Here is a 21,657-nt window from a genome sequence, read left to right on the forward strand (position 1 = left end):
GGCATATTCTTTTGGTCAAGCAGAGCTTTAGACAATCTTATTCCATCAAACTGTGTGCTCCAGAAGCAGAAAGGGGAAGAAAGAAGGATGTTAAATCAGCTACTATTTTGGGGGGAAAAGCATCAAACCAGTCAAGATTTATAGTGAAATTCTGATATCTAAGGCAGCTAGGTGTTATCCCCAACACTTTAGCCAATTTTATATATACAAATATATATATATATGAGAGAGATCACACACTGAGTCTAAAGATTACAGAGTAACCCCACTGGCACCACTAATTTCCCTAATCATGCCCAGATATTTCCCATCAATCTGGGACTAGCCCATCTCTTGAGCGTTATTTATGTTCTATACCTATCAAATGCAGCTTTTCTCTCACCTGTCCAATCAATGGCTGCCCGTTGGTGTTGTTAATGAAGATCCCTTTTTTCAAACCTTCATCATAAGGTGCATAAGTGCCAGCAGGCTGACTGCTGCTGATGGCAGGATCCTGGAAAGACATTTGGGAAGCAGCAGTTACAATTTGGGGCAACATCTGGCAGAAATCTTGGCTCTAAAAAGGAATATTATAATCAGTCTGGAAGCTACAGAGAGTCCACTGGCTAACTCTCCTTATCTTGAAAAGAAGACAGCTTCCCTGATTTAGAAGAATGAATTAAGTGGAGAGCCCTGTATATGATGTCTGTATTGTTTCAATGTATTGTTTAGTCTTGTTGAGGTCCTGGGTTATTAAGTGAAGTTGACAGAAGGAGCCTCCTCTCGAGAATCGGTTTAACCTTATAGTCCCGCCCTCTGAAGAGGTGGTGGGTACCTCCCCTTGCTATGTCCAGTCAGAAATCCAAGTTATGTCAAACCCCCAAGGTTAAATTTCCCCATAAATCAGTGCATGGCTCACACCATCTTTGTTGAATCCCTTTTGGGTCAGCCGTTAGGGTTCTGTCTCATGGTATCATTCTATTCACCCTTCTTCATGTCTCATGGTGATTTCTCCTTCTTATAGTCTTTTAGGATGCTAAATTCCTCCACGAATTAGCCTGTCAATCAAGGGTATACTCCCACCTCATGGAGTATTTCCTTTCTACTGGATTGGGAGTTCCACTAGGGAACTTGTCTTTTCCATAGTTAATTGTTGAAATCTCTTTCCTTGGTAACCTATTGCTCTCCCAAATCTATTTCATATTTACCATTTCTGATGTGTGTTGTATCTCTTCATCTTGCCTGTAACCTCTTCTCCTCTATAAACCTACCTTTACCAAAGACAAAGTCCATTGACATGATTGAACCCCAAACACAAAGACTGATGTCTTACTAAATTATTTTTGTTTTCTTGTTACTCTTCTCCTTCCTTTTTTTTTTTTTTTTTTTTTTTTTTTTTTTTTAAGGTATGACCTTCTGAGAAGAGGTACAGAATCTGGGGGAGGGGAAAAAGATATCAATACAAACTTTTTTTAAAGAAAGAATGCAATTACTTAAGTATCTGTGAAAATATCTTTATATTTAAGCACTCCTTCCCATGAGGATCATGGTAGATCGTGGTACTGTGGAGCAATAGGAAAGTTGCCTGAATGCCCAAAGAGATTGAAACAGAAGAGAATTCCAATCTAGAAATGACCTGCTTTAAATCAGCTATGAGTTTTCAGCCCATGAATCCAGTTAACACTGGGGTCATGAGAGCAAACTGCTTGACCAGCTCCTGGCTCCCTGTTTGGTGTTTGCTTCTGGTTATACAAGTCATTTAAGGCTTGGCTGGAACTCCAGTTGTGCAAGAAGAATATTGAGTGTTTTCCTTTTGAAAAGTAGCATGCTGGGGAAATCCCTAAACCACCCAAACTAGCTGGAAGGGCGAGCTTTGAAATTGGTGATCACAGGGGAAATGGAAAAGCAAGGAATGTGTCGTATTTCCCTTGGGCAAACTCATAAAAAGAAGCTGGTTACATCCTAAAAATTCAAATCCTAGCAGTGGCTCTATCTTAAGGGAATTTTATTTATTTATAATTGAAGGATTTCATATTAGACAAGCAAAGGCTTGAAAAGAACCATAGCATTCAAGAGGTAGAAAAGACCTGTGACAAGTCTATGTTATTTCCTCTTACCAAGAAGTGAAAGATCACACAGCTAATTAGTGACAAAGCCTCTCAAGTCTATGTTCCCATGAAGGCAAGGACAAAGCTACTTATATTTCTTTCCTGAAAGTGGGAGGGAGGATGATTAATTCTGCTTGGGGTGACTGAGTTCTCTGAAGGTCAGCTAACTCTTCCTATCACAAGAGAAATTATTTCCTTATGGCATTAAGACAGTCACTGTTGCTTTTGGGAGGTATCATACTACTACAGAAAGTAAACTGATTCTGGAGTCAAAAGATCTGATTACTAATCATTTCTAAGATACTACCCATGTGACCTTATCCTCCCTGAGCCTCAGGGCTCTTCTGTAAAATGTGGGACAAAATGGTCTCTCACATGTCTTTAGTCAAATAGTCTGGTGGTTTCCATTCAGTAGTTCCTAATGCATTCGTGACAATGTTAATGATGTTTGTGTTAAAAATTCTTTAGTTGTGCCTTAAGCAGTAAATAATTGCCCAATCCTGTTATGAATATATTTTTCTCTCTGTGTCAACAAACATGTGCATATTTGAAACATCACAGGTTTGTTTCTTCAATGATTTGAAATCATCTTCATCATGTGCACAATTATTTTGGTATTCATACAACAGTTACATTTTGAGCACTTGGGACTAAGGGCAACAAGTTTTTGCTTTTTTTCTCAATCTGTCATCAAAATGTTTTCAAACTATCACAAAGATTTAACATTTGAGTGCAAACTGATTCCTAACAGGATCAGATGCTTGTAAAACCTCATCAGTTGTATACATCATACTTCTTAATCATAAACTAACTTATTCTTAGAAAATTGTGGTCAGGTCAGTTTCCCAGATTGTCTAGTTAGCATCTTTAAAGAGAGCTAAAACAACCTTGTGGGAACTTCCCAGACTGTCTCATTAAGCACAGAATGATGAAAAGATGGAGCTCCTCCAGCTTTTTCAATGTTCAACCTGGATGGGAAACTCAGGTTTCCCAGACTATCTTTGGGACAGTCTCAACATCTCAGAACACATCCTTGTTACTCCCTAGATCCCACCTTTATCTTCCCCCTTCCCTCTAAGCTATAAAAGTCAGCCCTTTCCAAAAGCATGTCTCTTTTTCTTGTGACTTTTAGTCTTTTCTGGCAAAGAGAATGCCATTGTGATTTTGTCACATGTTTCTTGGGCCTCTCAAACTAGGAATTGCTCTCCTGATCCTCTTCAACCAATACCTTGTGACCATTTGTATTCTTGAAGAAAAATTCTCAGCAAATAAATGATCACTTGCATATATATTACAAGTCATTTCAAAAACATCATGGACCATCACAAATATTCTGCAGAAACAACCTTATATAGCCTTTCATTGTAATATTAAGATTGTTTTTCAATTTTAAATTATTCTCCATTATTTTACTAGTCTTTATGGTGAACTTTAAATGAACTGATCAATACTGGCCAAAAATCTGATAGATTTTCTATAAGAGTGGAGCTGTTTTGCCAGTGGTTAAAAAAAAAAAAAAAAAAAAAAAAAAAAAGATGAAAGTGAGGTCTGAAAAGATCTATAATAGATCTATAATATAGATATAGATCTATAATCTATAATAAATAAATCTATAATATGCCATCTATAATTATCTATAATTTATAGATCTATAAAAGATCTATAAGGCTAATTTATCTACAAACATTGTTAAAAATAAAACAATTAATGCATTAGGTGCATTTAACATAGCACTTAGCCAGAAGAAAAATAAATATTTCACTTTATAACTAGTTATTTGATGTGTTTGAGGTTCAACACGCAATAATGAGATTGAGTTTCAAGCACCAGATGATGAGAGTGAGGGGAGTGATTTGCACAAAATATTGAGGTTTGGCACCAAATGTTGGGTTTCGGTCATGTGAAGAATTCACGATGGCTATTCTCTTTGGCGAAAGGAAGGTTTATTTAGGGAAAAAGGTGACAGCTAAATGAAAAGGTACAAAAAACATTAGGAATGTAAACATGAAATAAGGTTGGGAGAGCATATAATTAGCAAGGAAAGGGGTTTTAATAATTAATGATGGAAAACTCAAATTCCCTAGTGGAACTGACAGTTAACCAGGAAAAAGGAAATGTTCCATGAGATGCAAATATGTCATTAACTGGCAGGCTGAATCCATAGAGGATCCATAGAGGAGCTAGCTATAAGAAGGAGAAAGACACCATGAAGCATAGGGGATACCACACCATGCTGAACAGACTCAAAAAGGGCTTAGCAAAGATGGCATGAGCCAGGGATGGATTTCTAGAAGAAATTTGCAAAGCAGGGCTACCCATAACTTCCACAGAGGATGTGACCATAAGGTTGAACTGATCCCCACCAGTGTCCTTCTCTGCTTGCCTCAGGGAGTAAGTTTACCAGTACTTCAGACTGTCTGCCAATTCCACCTAGTGACTCAGGACCTCATCACTATTCATTTTTATCAGTTATTTTGGTGGCTAAAATTTAAAAAATGAACTTCCGTCTCTCAGTAAGTATTTATGCAATTCTTTTGCTATCTATCACATATTTGTGCAAGCAAGTATTTTCACTTTATTTTAGTTTTAAATCAAAATAAATTAATTCAATATGGACCCAGATTTAAGACTATGTTTGCCTGCTTATAAGCCAAGTACTGCAAAATCTTGTTCAAATAAAAAAGTCCAACATCAAAATTGAGTTTATAAGTTGCAACATTTTTCATTAAAATGTTATTTATATTCAACAAAAATGATAAAATAAGGAAAATTAATAAAATCTTGCAGTTAACAACAAATATTATAAGGTCTTACTTGACTTCTTTCAATCCCTGAACAATGTTCTACATAAAATATTTATATTATTTTATAATTTGAGTTTTATATTTCTATAAATTATCATAATTAAAGATAGAATGAAATTTTATTTTCTATAATTACATAATATAAATTTTAATTTGGAGCTTTTGAAATTAAAAGTTATTGTAGTTATTCTAAGCACTTACTGAATAAATCTAAAACATTATGAGTAATATAATACTCATTATTCAGAGTTCTAACACTTTTTTTTTAAATTAAGAGTTTATGGAACAAAAAAAGTTGGGAACCATTTATTAATCACCAATTCTGTGCCAAGATCTATGATCTCTTCCAGCTCACAGTCAGGGAACTGATTTGGGCTTTATCCAAGAGTAGATGGGAATGTGCCAATAGCATCAGGTTATTTTTCTTACAAAGGGGGAGCAGCCTGATCTTTTCTTCTGACGGAGGTCCCCTGAGCTCCCTGAAAGGAGAGCAGCCCTAATCCTCCACAGGTGGGAAGTCAGCTTACCACAATTAGGACATAATATTGCCCATGCTTGTGAAGGTCCATCACTAGCTGGGGGAGTGTGCCAAAATGCTCTGGGTCAACGGTGAAATCCCGAGATCCTTCCATGTAGTCAATATCATTCCACTGAGCATCCTAGCAGAAAAAAAGGCACATTAGTAGACTGCAAACAAACCCACCCCTGCCCCTCTTGGTCCTTCTTTGGACTGGATAAACCATTGTACTTCACAAAGTTATTCTTGGCCAGCTCGGTAGGATAGGGGACAGAATGCTGGGCCTGGGAGACCCTGAGCAAGTCACTTAATCCTGTCTGCCTCAGTTTCCTCATGCTCTAGAATGAGTTGGAGAAGGAAATGGCAAACGACTCCAGTATCTTTGCCAAAAAAACTCCAAATGGGGTCACAAAGAATTGGATATGACTCAACGACAACAGTGTTCTTTTTAAAATAAATCATTTTATTTCAATTAGGAAAGCTTAATTTTCTGTTCCTTCCACCCTCTTTCCCTTCCCCCAAAAAAAAGAAAAAAGAAAAGAAAAATTCACTAGGGTGGAGGTATCAAGGGGCCCCCTTTTCTATTTGAAAGGAACACTACTGCACTAGAGTACTCTTGAAAAAGACATCCAGCTACATAGAAGGGCCAAAATCCTAAGTAATTTTGTCTTGATATAGGCCCTCAATTCCCCCTTTCTTGCCTCGTCCCTTTGAGCAGATGACCCCATTTCAGGTTTTGTGGAGAAGGGGACATCCGAAAGGAGAAGCCGGCCATGGGGTACCACAGAGAGAGCACCGGGCAGGGCAAAGTGGCACCCGCCAGTAGTGCCGAGCAGGTTAGAGCTGCAGGAAGTCCCTTGGTGACCGTGCTAAGTGTAGGCAGCGGGATGGCACAGTGCACAGTGCCGGGAAGCTTCATCTCAGGCCTCGGACACTTACCCGCTGCCTGAGCCTGGGCACCTCACCCTGTCTGCCTCAGCGTCCCCATCTGTAAAGTGAGCTAGAGAGGGAATGGAAAACCCTCCAGCTCCTGTGCCAACAAAACCCCAGACAGAGTCGGGAGGAGGAGGAGGATATGGCCGAAAAACGACCAGCCCCAAGTGTGGCACAGTACAGTGACACTTCTCCCTCCCAGGAACAGGGGTCCTAGGCGGAGATGTGAACCTGCCCAGGTCAGACAAAGGGAAAAGAGAAATCTCCACTTCAGTCAGAACTGGGTTTAAGCCTGTTAATGGGCACTGGTGTTTCAATGTATGAGATTTTACACACAAACAAACAAACACTTCTCTGGAGTCAGAGGGTCAGGATTCAAACACCACCTCTGATGCTTACAATGGGTCTGATCTTTGTTAAGTCACTTCACTTGCCCTTCCCCTGCCTCAGTTTCTTCATCTGTAAAATGATGAGTTTAGACTATAGATGACCTTGTATTTCCTTCTAACTCTTAGGATGACATGAATTTTCTTTCACTATTCTAAACCTTCCAATGTCCTTCTCCGTCTTTTTTCTTCCTTCCTCTTGCTTAGCTAAATTTATTCCTGCATTTACACTTTTGCGTCCACTGCCTCCATCCCCTTACTCTGTTCATCATCCTCTCAGTATGCCTTTGAATCCCAGGGATCTTTTATAAGTCCTCATGCTCCTTGACCTCCTTGCCACTCTCTGATGTGCTGAGCCAATGTAGTACAATAGAGAGATAGAGAGATATCCTGGGTCTGGAGTCAGCATCCTTGGTAGGAATCCTGGCATGGCTCTTCACAACCTGGGCAACTTTCACTTTTCCGTGCCTCAGTGTCCCCATCTGTGCCATGAAGGAGACTCACCGACTAGACTAGATGACCCTGCCCTTTCTTGGATCTCCTACTACCTATCTTCAAGGGACTTATGTTCTATGAGAAAGGATATGACATATACATAGAGAAGTAAATACAGGATAATTTGATGAGAAAGAGCATAAACAATTAGAGGGATAAGGGAAGGCTCTATGAAAAAGGTGGTATAATAGATAAGAGTGTTGGACACGGGGTGCCTAAGAGTCAGGTTCAGATTCAACTTCAGACAGTCACTAGCAGAGTGACTGCCTCAGATTCCTCAAATGTAAAATGGGGCTAATCATTGTGTCTTCTTCCCAGTGAGAAGCAAAAAAGATAATATTTGTAAAGCACTTAGCACAATGCCCCAGCCCCTTAATAAATCCTTTTTTCCTTCTTTATCAGTTTCTTTTATTGGGTCAATATCCATCTCCCACCCACTAAACTTGCCCAAGGCTCTGACCTGGCCCCTTTTCTCTCTCCTTTCCAAGCAGACGACTCTTAAGTCTATATATCCAGGCCTAATCTCCTGCATGAACTCTAGTTATCACATCACTTCCCTTTCACATTTCCCGTTTCTGTAGAGTAATACTAGCCACTCTGCTTTGTAACCAGAGGCATCCTTATTTGTTCCCTCTCCTTCATTGATCTACATCCAATCAATTGCTAAGTTATATTAATTCTACCTCCAAAAGAGCTCTTATTTTCCCTTCTCTCTATCCCAGGGCCATGATCCTGATAAATAGCACCTTATCTCTCTCACCAAAACAAATACAAAGATCTCCGCAATTTTAGACTTTTTCTTCTCCAAACTACCCCTCATGGAGCTACTAAAATGATTCTCCTAAAGTATAAATCTGACCATGTCACTTCTCTATTCAATAAACGCTAATGATCCTTTATGGCTTCTAGTCGTCAATGTAAGTCCTAGTATTCGGCTTTGAAAGGCACTTCCAACCAGGCCTCCAGCATAACTTTTAAATTTTATCATACAATGATCCATGACTGAACTCTATCATCCAGCCATTGGCCTTCTTGCTCCTCCTCACACATGACACACAATCTTCCATCTTTGAACCTTCCTACTGACTGCCATATTTCTAATGAAATCCCCCACCACCTCAGCCTCTAGGCGTTTCTTGTTTCTTCAAAATTCTGTCCAAGGCCTAACTTCCATACGAAGGTTCTTTCAGCTATTAGTGATACCCTTCTATTTACCTTAGATTTATTATACATATATTATGTATAATTTATATAATAAATATGTATAATATATAATAATATATTTATATGTAACAAATATGCATGGTTATATAAAATATACAATACATACAAATATTTGTTTATTTATATTTCATATAAATATATTGTCTTCCCTAGTAAAAGGCATGGACTGTTTAAATTTATCTTTAAAATCCCAATATCTATTACATTGCCTGGTGTAGAAGAGGTGCTTAAAAATATTTGTTGATTGATTGTTACTTATATGCCTTATTAATATTTGTTTAATTGAAACTTTTGGTTACTATCAAAAATAAAAGACATCAGCACTGGATGTGAGCTTAAGGATGAATAGCACCTATCAGCTAGATAACTTTTGTTTATCAACAGGGCCAGGGCCTTAGTGAAATAATCACTGTTCAATGAAGGCAAGCAGCAATCAAGACAAGATTTTAGAGAGAAATGACAGTAACATTTGGGGAGAAAAAAGGGAAGAATGACTTTTTTCAGCATCATGGGAATGGAAGAAGTGTCAAATTTGACAATGAACACAATGCTCTGAGTTCAGATAGAAATGTAGCATTCATGAATAATGGGCTAATTACTTATACCTTTTACCTGGAACTACGTGGGCTTGATAAAATAATTCAATAAATCCAAGTTAACCCTAAGTTTAGGGAAGGATGATCAGGAGCTATTACTCCTGCCTCTCAAGGGCAGGCCTCCCCCCTTCTCTAGTCTCTTCCTTGGTGATTTCATTGATCCCCCCTGTTTTAATTAAAATGATCTCAAAATGTAGAATTCTACTCTCAACTTTTCTCCAGAGATCCAAACCTATATTTCTTTCTAAAAATAGTTTTCAACACCTACATTTTCTCCTCTATTTCATTCCTTTCCTTTTCACTATACACAGAGTCTTCTTGTACAACAATGAATTTTTTTAAAAGAAGAAAACATTCAACAAAGCTAATCAACACATTAGGAAAAAAAAAACCATACTCTAATATTATATGCTATTTCCATGGCTATGGACACCCACTTCTACAAGGAAGTTGAGGTAATGTCTTCTCATCCCTCTTCTGTGGGGCCAAACTTGGTCTTATAAGGCATTGGAAGGTTAACTGATTTGACCCAAGGTCAAGCAGGCAGTAGGTCTCAAAGGTAGGGCTAAAATTCAGTTTGTTTGTTTGTTTTTGCTATTCATTTCTTTTTTTAAAATGTTCTACAGTATTTTATTTTTCCAATACAAATGATTTTCAACGTTCATTTTTCTAAGATTTTGTGTTCCAAATTTTTCTCCCTTCTTCCCCTACCACTCTCCTTCCCCAAACAGCAGGGAATCTCACATAGGTTAAATATGTGCAATTCTTTTAAACAAATTTCTATAGTTGTCATGTTGTGCAAGAAAAATAAGACCAAAAGGGAAAAAATCATGAAGAAGAAAACCAACAAAAAAAGCTGAAACTGCTATGCTTTGATCCACATTCAGCCTCCATAGTTCTATCTCAGGACGTGATGGGCATTTTCCATCCCAAGTCTCACTGCCAAGGCCATCACTGTTGATCATCTGGTTGTTAATAGGTATAATGTTCTCTTGGTCGTGCTCACAAAAACTCAGTTCTTCCTGGCTCCCAGGGCAACTGCCCATTCCCCTGTGCCATGCTGACTCTCACTGGCTCAGTAACTTTACCCAAAGGGGAACTGTGTCTGTTCTGGCATGCCTCATTCTTGACCAAGCCATCCTGGCTTTCGTAGCCTTGTTTCCTTTTTCAGATGTCCAGTAACTGTCTCTTTAATGACCCATTCTCAAAATATCACTGGAACGGACACCCGCTTCCTGGCCTCTGCTTGTAGATTCTGTTCTAATCCCTTTTTTGAAAACTGGCGTAGCGTACGATCTTCTCCGGTCCTGTGGTACCTCTCCGATTTCCAGCATCTTTCAACTATCACTCACCAGGACCTTGTAATCACTGACTAGTTATTTCATTACTTAAAAATTTAGTTCATAAAGGTGAAGGAGTTTGAGTTCATCAAGGGCAACTGGGTGCTCCCTCACAATCTCCTTACTTATCTTAGATCTTAAATTATTTAGCTCTTTTTATGTGTCATTTCCATTACAAAGGATGTTCTAGTTAGCACAAGAAGTCAGAAGTAAAATAAAAAAGGGGCTCCCCATTTACACCAAAGAGCAGTCCTATCCATATTTTGATTCTCTTCATCCCCTAATATAACTAAAATAAGACTTTTTATTGCCTCTAGCTTCCCTTGCCAGCCTCAAATCATTCTGGGCTTTGCCTCCCCCCCAACATTTTTTCTATAGTATCATGCCATGTTCACATTCATCTTCTGTTTCCTGTCCTTGCTTCTAACTTTTGCATATACCCTAAAAAAAGATCTAAATTGGTTACCCAGTTCCCTATTTTCCTCCTCATTGAGATTATATTATTTTGTATATTCAGAATTTTATTTTCAAAAATTCCCCAAAATGAGAATTTTGCCTGTACTGACTTCTAGAGAAGTTTAATCCAAAAACAGATTCTTAATCTGTGCTCCACAGATAGATTTTGGGGAGCTGGGAGGGAGAACTTGAATAAAGAGAAAATATATCTTTCTTGTTCATCTCTCCTTCTTTTCTCTCTCTTGTTCCTCTCTTACTCACCTTCTTATTCTTCTATTTCCCTCTTTTTCTCTTTCTTGTTCTTCTTGCTCTTTTATGTCCTATTTCTCTCTCTCTCATTCTCTTTTGCTCCCTTTTTCTTTCTTGTTGCTCTCTCCCTCTTTTTTTGTTCTCGTTCTTCTCTCATTTTCTCTCTCCCTTTTTTCTTTTTATTACTCTCTCCCTTTTTTCTCCCCCTTGTTCCTCACTCACTCTTTTGATCTTCTATCTCACTATTTTCTCTCTTCTCATTCTTTTCTCTGCTTTGTTCCCCTCTTTTTCTTGTTACTTTTTGCGCTCATTTTCTTTCTTATCCTTTTCTCTTCTTTTGTCTTTCTTGTTCCCTTCTCCCTCTCTTTTTTTTCTTATTTCCCTCCTCTCTCTTTCTTGTTCTTCTCTCCCTCTTTTCTCTCTTGTTTTCTCACACATTCTCTCTATCTTGCTCTCTCTCTATTTCTTGTTCTTGTCTCCATTTCTCTCCCTCTTTTCCTCTTTGTCTCCTTCTCACTCTCTCTTTCTTATTCCTCTCTGTTTTCCTTGCCCCCCTCCTTTTTACAAAGGATAATTCTCTCTATAGGGAATCAGGAGAGGATGCTTTGGTAAATAAAAATGATATTAAATCATTAAGTTTTTTTTAAAAACATTTTAAGGCAACAGTAGGTCCCTACAGTTTGTTTTGTGTACAGCAATCTGTTTCTTTCCTATCTTATCCTTCCCAATCCAACACCAAATTCTCTGACTTTACAAATTGTTTTTCTTTCCCTGCCTCCTTTCATTTATCTTCTCTTTTCCCAGATGACGAAAGTTCCGAATTTTACCTATCTTCTTTTCCCCTTTCATCTTTAATTTTAAACAAGATTTATCTGAAAATTTCTTTTACCATAAATATCAATTCAGTCACTTTCCTTTTCTACAACTTTACCTTTCTAGGAAATGCTAAGGATCAAATCTGAGTTTTAGGCTTTGTACATAAATGTTCCCTCTTTTTTCTTAATAACCCTCAAAATGAGCAGACAATAGCCTTAATCTTTTTTTACTCTGCACACCTAGAAATATGGGGATTCCATATTTCCACTCTACCTCATTCCTCCTTCTCCATCTACCAATGTCGTTTCTATCCCTCCCAAATCAGCTCATATGCCATGTCTTTCATAAAACCTTCTACGTTCCCCATCTCATTCCATGTGAGCTGTGCATCCTGAAATTTTTCACAGTACAGCTTCTGGATCTCCCTTACTTAATTTATTCTGGTTGTGGTATGACTATTCCTATATATTTTTTTCTTCACTAATCAGCTTGAGGGCAGGACATGTGTAACAGCAATCTTACCTACAGTAAGGACTAATTCTCTTCCTTCTTTTTAATTATGAGCTCAGTCCATTGTGCATATACAGTGTCTTTCCAAGCTATAGATAATATATTGCGATCAGAATGTAGACAGCAAGCCTCTTCATCCACTTGGTTTTTCCTGTGTGGAGAGTGGGGCTAAACTCTTTTGAGGGATTACAGATCTCATTTAGGAGACTCTGCAAAGATCTGCTTGATACAAAAAAATTATCCACAAATAAATGCAGATAGAGGACCTTATGATTTATAAGTTCTTAACCTGAGGTCATGGACTCTCAAGAAATAAATTTCCAGGGGTCTACGAAATTAGAATAGAAAAATACAATTTTATTTTCTCAAACTTCTACTGAAATTTGGCATTTCTTTGAACTAGGAGTTAAAAACAAAACAAAACACTTTCTGAGAGGGCATGCACATCGGCTTCACTAGGCTGCCAGAGGAGTTAATAACACAAATACAGTTAAGAACCCCCTGATTTGTAAGGAATTGGCTTTCTATTGGCCTCTTTATCCTTCATATCCTTCACAATATTGACCAATCCTTTCACAAGCACATGCCTTCCTGTTTTCTTCTCCATCTGATCTTGGTAAAGCATCATATCAAATTATTTTTTTTGCTACATCTTTTGCAAAGATCATCATATAAGCAAATCATATACAATTATGAACAAAAGGCACTTTATATGAAGGAGAACCTTTAGAGTTGTATTTTTTTAACCCAAACAAGAAGTACAGAGGGATCACAAATTTTCTGAACCTTTTAGTTCAATTATTCTGATTATTAAGATGTGGGACCTATTTACAAAATATAGGAAGGAGGTTATTTTAAGTAGGTGTTACTGCAAATATGATTAAAAATAAATTCAACAAAGCAATAACATGTTGCTTTAATTCTATAACTCTAGGTCTTTTGTTCTTTCCTGAAGACAGTGTATTAATTATAAAACAGCACACAATGCAGACAGAAACAAAGAAGTTTACAAATTGTTTATATTTCTAGTTGTTTTGATAAGTATGTTAGAGAGCTAGGGTTACCTCTAATGGAAAAACCAAAGCCAGCTACTAAGAATCCAAAAAGCTACATATTGGCCAAGGACCAGCCTAACTAAGTACAGAAAGGTTCATCATCAACATGGCTGCTTTGTGATGAATTCTTTGGCCATAGCAACCCATAAAACTCAAAAAAAAAATTTTTTAAAGATCTTAGTTCTTTGTAGTCTCCTTCCACTTTTCATAAACAATGGAAGAGGTTTGCAAAAGGGTGCAGAGAATGCCAAGATTCACATTGGTTTTAGACTGTCCAAATTTTAAAAATAAGTTTTTATTAATCTTTTGTTTTTACATTACTATAATTTTCCCTATTATCTTTTCCTCCTCTCTTAGAGAGCCATCTCATATAATATTATTTTTAAACATGAGGAAGAGAAAGAAGGAAAGAAAAAAATCATAACTTATTAATATATCCAATAGATTTGTGATGTTGTGGATCACAACATAGTATTTTCACCTTTTTGGTTGTTTGCTTTTTTTTTTTCTTTTGATCTGATTTTTCGATATGTGGATATATGTTTAGAAGAATTGAGCATGTTTTACCTATACTGGATTATTTGTTGTCTAGGGAAAAAAGGTGGGGGTAAAGGGAGGAAAAAAAATTTGGAACACAAGGTTTTGTAAGGATGAATATTGTAAACTATCTTTGCATGTAAAAAGCTATTATGAAAAAATAAATGGAAAATTGCTGAAAAGTTTTTTAAAGGTCTAAAAGCATGGACCTCCCCCTATGCTAAAGCCTTGTGTCTTCGCATATCTCTTCAATAAACTACCTATGAGTATTGGCTTTTAACTGCCAACCCTCCAAAAATAAGATCTTTGTCCTACAGCCAATAAATATACATACTACTAAAGGAATTGGGTCATACTAATTCTGGTATTCTCATTATAATTAAAACTAGAAGACAAAAGGCAATTGCCATTCAATACAAGAATGGTTCATGGATTCTCTTTGTAGATAGTTTGTATATAGGATTTGGGAGAATTGCTTTCATCATAATCCAAAATCAACAAAAAATAGCATTTTATGGAAAACTTGATCATTTTGTACTTTTTTGCTCATGATAAACACCATATCTTACAAATGACAACAGTTTTTGAACTCATATACTATACTGGATTACTATGCTGGATCACTAATCATTTAACTCAGCCACTTCATTTTATAATTGAGGAAACTAAAAGGCCCAGGGAACTAAGGTATTTGCTTGAGGTCATAATCTATCAATGAAAAATTCTACCAAGGGTACAATAAGGACCTCACAATTATATAAGCATAAGTGGTCATTTTTCAAGGGAAGAAATCCAATCTATCAATAGCCATATGAAAATAATGTTCTAAATAACTAATAATTAGAGAAATCCAAGTTAAAACAATGCTAAGATATTGACATGCCAGCTCATGGCCCAAAGCCAACACAAAATTAGAAGAAAGAATAAGATAAGGAAATGTGGTAAGATGTTGAGCCAACTCCAAGCCTCCTCTGAACCTTGGACCCTTCTTTGAACTGATAGCTTTGCCTTTTGGACATTTGGCACATAACTATAAACTGCCTAGTGGCCTCCCTTAGATTGTATATACTTTTTATTTTATACACTTTTCACATATATACCTCTTCCTCTATTTATGTCCCATTCATCCATGAAATCTTCATCGTGTGAAAAGTGCCATCTGCACCTAGAGAGAGAACTATGGAGACCGAATGTAAATCAAAGCATACTATTTTCACATTTTGGGGTTGTTGTTGATTTGCTTGTTTTTTTCTTTTTTTGATCTGATTTTTCTTGTACAGCTCGACAAATATGGAAATATGTTTATAATTGCACAGGTTTAGCCTATATCAGATTTCTTGCTGTTGGAGGGGAGGGGAAGAAGGATAAATATTTGGAACACAAGATTTTGCAAAGATGAATTTTGAAAACTATTTTTGCATGTATTTGGAAAAGCAAAATACTATTTAAAAAAAAGAAAAAGAAATCATGGTATAGAGGTGAGTCTGGATTGTCAAAGGCTCTGTAGGTGTGAATAGAGCCAACATTAAAAAAAAAAAAAGAACGCTAATTAACTTTTACATAGTGCCATAAGATTTTACAAATATCATCTCATTTCATACTCAGAACAGCCCTGGAAGTAACTTCTACTTTACTGATGAAGAAATGGAGAAAGAGGTAAAGTGATTCACTCTGAATCACATAGTAATTGTCTGGGCCTAGATTTGAACTCAGATTTCTAGCATTTTTTTCCTCTTCATACCACCCATATATATTACTGTTCACAGGGCAGACAATTAAGTTTGTGGGATGTACCAATTGCCCCGGGGTCTTTGACTCCCTCCCTGTTCTGGCATTCTTCCATCTCTTCCTTCCTCCCTACTATTACTGACTCCATTTGTTTTTACTTTCTCCCTACTCTGTCTCCCATGGTTAATCATCTCAGCGATGTCCTGAAAGTCTAGCCAATCCTGGTTCAGATGAGGTTCACCTCATCCTCAACATCCTCCTCCTCTCATTTTTTCAATATTCCAGAGAAAGGTACAAAACGGTGTTGACTGGTCCACAGTACTCATTTTTTCTTTCAGCCTTCTTCGTCTTTTGTTGACTGTCTAGCACGTTCCTGGCACACGGCACCTACTCCAAAGTATGTCCATCCACTGCTAGTCTCCAACGCTGTACTACCCAAACAGGACTAATCCCCAAAATACATTCTGCACTTTCATGCCTCCATAATTTTGCTCTCACTGATTGGACCTTGCCACAAACTCTGTCCATTGTAAGGCCATCCATCCTTTAAGAATGAATATCAAACCTATCGCCTCCTCACTGAAGCTCCCCTAATTATCCTGCCCAGAAATATTCCCTCTCTTTTGTACTCTTACCACATTTTGCCTGTACCTCTCAAACACCGATCAAATAGAAATAAATAGAAAACACCGTTTTCTCTTTATTTATCTACAGTTCATTTGACCTCTTGCTAGAGGAGGCAAGCTTCTTGAGTTACGGATCATTTCTCATTTCTCTTTGCATTTCACTTAATACCATTAACAGTGGCTTACACATAGCAAGCTCCCAATAAAATATCTTTAAAGGAAATGTACAGCTATCTCCATGTGATAGATGGAGAAAGGAGAGCTAGAGATGCCACTAGCTGTGCATAAGGTCACGTTCCTGGGGGAGCATCCACTTAATTCTCAGGCAGTTGTCAAACTGAAGTATTATTCCAGTTGATCTCAGCATGATTAGTTCTTCATTTTTTCTTCCCTGGTCTTTCTTACCCACAAAAGTAATCGGCATAGAAACTTGCCTGATGCTAACTGGGACGCCTGCTTGTTCTGCTCTGGCTATGTTATGAAGTTGTATTTAATACTCATTTCATCCCTTCCTTGCCTTTGCAATGTGGGTTTTAATCCAGCTTGCACCCCAGTAGTCTATACTCATGAGGCATCCAGCTTTCTCGGTGGAGACTGCTGACTGATCTCCTGAGGAAAAAATAACTTTGTCTTCATTCAGGTCAAGGAAAAAATTCTGGCTTCCATTCACCGTCACTAATGCAGGTACTGTATATGGAAAATGTACTGCAGAGAAGGGAGACGGACATCCAGAGCGAGGGAATTGCAAAGAATATCGGAAAATTTTGCAAAAAATTTTTGCAAAAATATTTTTTAAATAAAATATAATAAAAATATAATAAATATAATTTAAATAAAATATAATAAAATAATAAAAAATAAATAATTTAAATAAAATATAATAAAAATAATATTTGCAAAAAATATTGCAGAGTGGGGGAATTGCAAAGAATACCGGAAATCTTTTCGGGGTCATTGGGGAGCAAAGATTTGGAGCTGGCAGGGATCTCAGGACCAACTAGGCTGGCCCTGCCATTTTATAGGTGAGAAAACTGAGGACTACAAAAAGGTACTCACAGTAACAGGGCTAAAATACAGACCCGGAGCTTTGGACTCCAAACGCAGGTTGGAGGTCAGAAGTTAGAGAGCATTTACAGTCATAGTATGCTAGAACAAGGGAGGGCCCAGAATCTCCCTGAGTTCAAATCTGGCCTCAGACACTTCTCAGCTGTGTGAGCCTGGTCACGTCACTTTAAGCCTGTCTGCCTCAGTTTCCTCCTCTGTAAAATGGACTGGAGGAGGAAATGACAAACCGCTCCAAGAAAACCCCAAATGGGGTCGTGAAGAGTTGGACACGACTGAACACCTTAACAAGGATCTGAAAGGAAACTTTGAGTTCCACGAGGGTAACTCCTCCGTCTTGAAGATGACGTCTTACTCTCATGCCAGTGTTTGCGTTCTACTGAACCTGTGACGTTAGGAGGCTGGCTTGGGCTTTGTTTCCCCCTGGCTGCCCCATTTCCCCTCCTCCTGGCTCTGAGGCGTGAGGAGATGAGCCAAGGCAGCCCAGACGGTGGGCCCCGGAAGCAGAACCACGGCTGACCTTACCTGGGGGATGAGGTAATTCCGCATGTTTTTCACCGTCTCCCAGGTCTGGTTGCTGCTGCCATAGCCCCAGCGGCAAAGGTGGAAGCCAAGCCCCCAGAGAGGCGGCATGGTGGGGAAGCCTGAAAGGAAGGCACCTGGTCAGCAGGGTGCACGTGGCCACCGGAGGGGCTGCTGGTGGAAGGGAATAAAAATGCCACTCAGCTGTCGGAATCTCTCCCAGTGAGACGGGCGGCGGGGCCCTTTAGCTCCCTCGGCAATACGCTACACCGTCCTTTCTGTGGTAGCAGAGCACTGAAGTCCTCCACTGGAGCCTGGCTCTGACGCGAATCTGGTCAGCGTCTTCCGAGAATACTCTTTCATTGTACTAACACACATTGTCCTCTCCCCCCGGCTAGACTTCTCGCAGAGGGGGAATATGGGTCAGAAATATCAAATATAATGGCAAATTCTTTATATACATTTGGAAAACTAGTTTGGCAAAACAATATATATCGTGTAGTACTTCCTACTAAGTACCAGGCACTGTAATATGCACTAAAGACACAAATACAGAAAAAAAGAGAGAAACATGGTCCTCAGGTAGCTTACAAAAGGGAAGAAATGCACAAAAGAATGATGGAGAGGTCAAAGAAAGCTCCAAGGAGGCCGCCTCATGGGCCATCCCAGGTCTCTCCCTGAAGGGAGACTTAGAGGCCACAATTCTGCCCTCCAGTCGGAGAGTTAGGAAGGGACGTGAGAACCAAGGTTAGCTGACTCTTAAAGGATGATGAGGTTGCCCAGTGAAGAGGTGGAGCAATCAAAGAAGTTCAGAAGGATGGCAGCTAGAAGTTCCCTGTCTTTGGGAGTTAGAAAGAATGAGACAATGTCAACAAATAGTGGGATTTTTTTTTTTTCTGGAAAAAAAATAGAAGGGGGAAAATGACCCAGGGAAAGAGCAGCAACGATAAGACTAGGATTAAGCCTTCAAACGGGTCCTCCCCGTGTAACAGACTCCCTATTTCCACCTTCCTCCTGGAGACTGGAAGAGCCTTTTCCACACTAAGAGGAGAGCACTAAAAGCATACCCAAGAACAAGACTTCTGGGCATAACACTCCAAAATTCTAGATTCTCTTTCAAATCTTGGGGCACGTTAACTATGCAAGTGTGCTACAAGTTAAATGTGCACCTCCCCGAGAAAGCCAACCCAGAGCAGACAAAAGAGTGCTAGACTGGCAGTAGCAGGACCCACGTTCAAATCCTGACTCTAGTCTTGGTTTTGAGTTCTCTGGGTCTCAGTATCTCAATTAGAAATCCGGAGCCGAGCTGGATGAACTCTGAACTTTTCATCTGTGATAAGCCCCGCTAGTCCCACGTTACACTGGCTCCTTGACCTCACTGATTAGCCTCACCAGCTGCAGAAAGCAAGCCCACACTAACTCCTTTCCAGCCTTTCCTCCTCTTTGCTCACTGCTATCCTAATGCTTTCTGGGCCCCTCCTGTTCAGTTTATCTGCTTTATAGAGCGCTATCCCACAGTCATTTCAGTCGTGACCCCATTTGGGGGTTTCTTGGTAAAGATGCTGAGTGGTCGCCATTTCCCCCTCCAGCTCATTCACAGATGAGGGGCTGAGGCAAACGGAACGGAGTGACTTGCCCACAGCCATAGAGCTAGTAAGCGTCCGAGACCGGACTTGGACGCATGAAGATGGGTCTTTCTAATTCCAAGCCCAGTGCTCTGACCACCGCACCACCCAGCTGTCCGAAAGATTGTGTGACCACGCGTGTGTGCACGTGTCTGTCTGTCTCTGAGCAGTGCAAGTTTTTTTTTTTTTTTTTTTTGCTTGACTATGTATATTCATTAGAGTTGTTGTTTTCCTAGAAGGAGAAAAAATAGATTTTTGTTATCTAAAATTTGCATTTCCCTTAACCTCTAGTAGAATGTTATAAAATTTGCTGAGCGGATGAGTGATTGGATGGCTCCTCGGCTTCTTATACCCCCCATGACAGAGCAAAAGCCCAAGCAGGGCAAAGGGAGGCTGGGAGAACATTTTCACACAAGATCGTCCAAGGACATGTTTTCCAGACTCCTTATGCCCATGCCTGGGGATTGTCTCCCACATAGAAAACAGGAGCCAAGGATGCCAGTCTGCCAGCTGCCATGCATGCTGAAGCACTACTTGATGGGGTAGCCAGCTCATCCTCTAGCTGCCCTCAAGAAATAGGGAGGGAGGCGCTCTCCTTGGCAGTGCATGTTCTAAAATTGGAATGAAACAGAGAAGATGAGCATGGCCCCTGCACAAGGATGACATGCAAATTCGTGAAACGCTCCACATTTTAAAAAAAAGAGAAGACAAAGGGAGGAGGCTATCCACACTGAAGGTCAGCCGTGCTGGGAAAAGAAACTGTTATTTACCCAAACCTCTCCTCCATCTTCAGTTCTCTTTTTCAATATGGCTGACCTTCAGTGAGTTCCTATTGAGTGTGATAGTCCTTGAACAGAGGGAGGCAAAGACTGGCAATAAATATTCAGTAGGCCACGCCATCAGGACCATTTCCAGGGCCGCGGATGCTTGGGAAAGTCCAAAAAGTATTTAGGCCCCTGAGCAGATGTGAGACCTCCTCTCAGGAGGCTCTAACTTAACTGCACACGAAAGTTTACAAGCTGCCCCGGGGGGGGGCTTTCCAAGTCCGTGTCTTTTCTTCAGGGCTCCTCGGAGACCCCACTAGTTCTCTCCATACACAATTTGTCGGCGCGTCCGCACTCCGCTCATGTGCTGAAAGAGAACAGAAGGGCCTGCCCCCCCCTCCGGCTTCAGTCTGGGGGCTGGCCAGCTGGGCGCGCCTACAACACCAGCGGGACGAGCAGAGCCAGTGATCACACCTGCCCCGTGACAAAGGAGAGGGGGCCGCTGCCTCATGAGGATGGCCCGGGGCAGGCGCCAGGGAGCCGTGACTGGGGCCAGGACAAAAGGAGAAGCAGAGGGGGCCACGTACCGATGAGCTGCTGGTACTGCTGGACCACGGAGCCTGGCTCCGGCCCCAGGAAGACGTAGAAGTCCAGGACGCCCCCCACCGTCCTCCACGTCAGCGCCGGAGCAGGCTGCAGGACCACCTCTGGGGAAAGACGCAGAGGGCACAGTGAGCACTCTCCCCCTGGGCCCGGCGCCCTGACTCAGCAGAGAGAGCGCCGGCCCGGCGTCAGAGAAGTGAAGCCGGCCTCCGGCTGACCGGCCGAGTCCCTCACTCTCTCCTCTAGGCCGGGCTGCCATCTCCTCAGGGAGAGACGCACTCACCCAGTGGCTGTGGGGCAGGAAGCTGCTGCCGCCCCGGGCCCGGTAACTAGGGTGGGGGGGGCGGGAGGGGCGAGGGGGCAGAGGGCCCTGAGCTCTGTGAAGATCAGGCCCTGGGGAGGTCTTGCTCAGGGGAGCAGCCTTCAGGCACTGGGAGCCCCCGAGAAGAAGAGAGATGCTTTTGGTTGGTCCCACAGGACAGCCCAGGAGCTGACATGGACGGTTCAAAGGAGGAAGTTCAGGCCTGATATCAGAATGTCCTGTCAAGGACTAGCCCTGCCTTATCCATCACTGTTATGTATGACACAGGGAGACAATCAGTGGGAAAAGAACTGCTTCGGAGTCCGGCAGTCGCATCCATCCTAGTGCCAACTTTGCCACTCCTCCTTATAAGTCATCAATAGGCCATCTGAGAAACGGGACTGCTAAACACTGACCTCAC

General features: G+C 40.3%; 1 protein-coding gene and 1 non-coding gene across 4 annotated transcripts in view; one reads left to right on the forward strand and one right to left on the reverse strand.

Annotated features, from left to right (window-relative positions):
- LOC141550458 (lysosomal alpha-glucosidase-like) overlaps nt 1–21,657 on the reverse strand; it is a 66,271-nt gene that overhangs the window by 14,672 nt on the left and 29,942 nt on the right. For 2 of the 3 annotated variants that reach the window (XM_074281132.1, XM_074281133.1), the window contains exons 7-10: nt 20,920–21,039; nt 17,947–18,065; nt 5,419–5,550; nt 383–493 (exon numbers count right to left, since the gene is read on the reverse strand). In XM_074281132.1, coding sequence (XP_074137233.1) covers nt 383–493; nt 5,419–5,550; nt 17,947–18,065; nt 20,920–21,039 — 482 coding nt within the window. The remainder of the gene's footprint in view (nt 1–382; nt 494–5,418; nt 5,551–17,946; nt 18,066–20,919; nt 21,040–21,657) is intronic. The other variant, XM_074281134.1, reaches the window with a different exon arrangement.
- Nucleotides 20,158–20,262, forward strand: LOC141552435 (U6 spliceosomal RNA). The gene has a single exon (XR_012485215.1). It is a non-coding gene; the product is annotated as a U6 spliceosomal RNA (small nuclear RNA).

Source organism: Sminthopsis crassicaudata, chromosome 1 (genome assembly GCF_048593235.1).
Source record: "Sminthopsis crassicaudata isolate SCR6 chromosome 1, ASM4859323v1, whole genome shotgun sequence".
Classification (NCBI taxonomy): domain Eukaryota; kingdom Metazoa; phylum Chordata; class Mammalia; order Dasyuromorphia; family Dasyuridae; genus Sminthopsis; species Sminthopsis crassicaudata.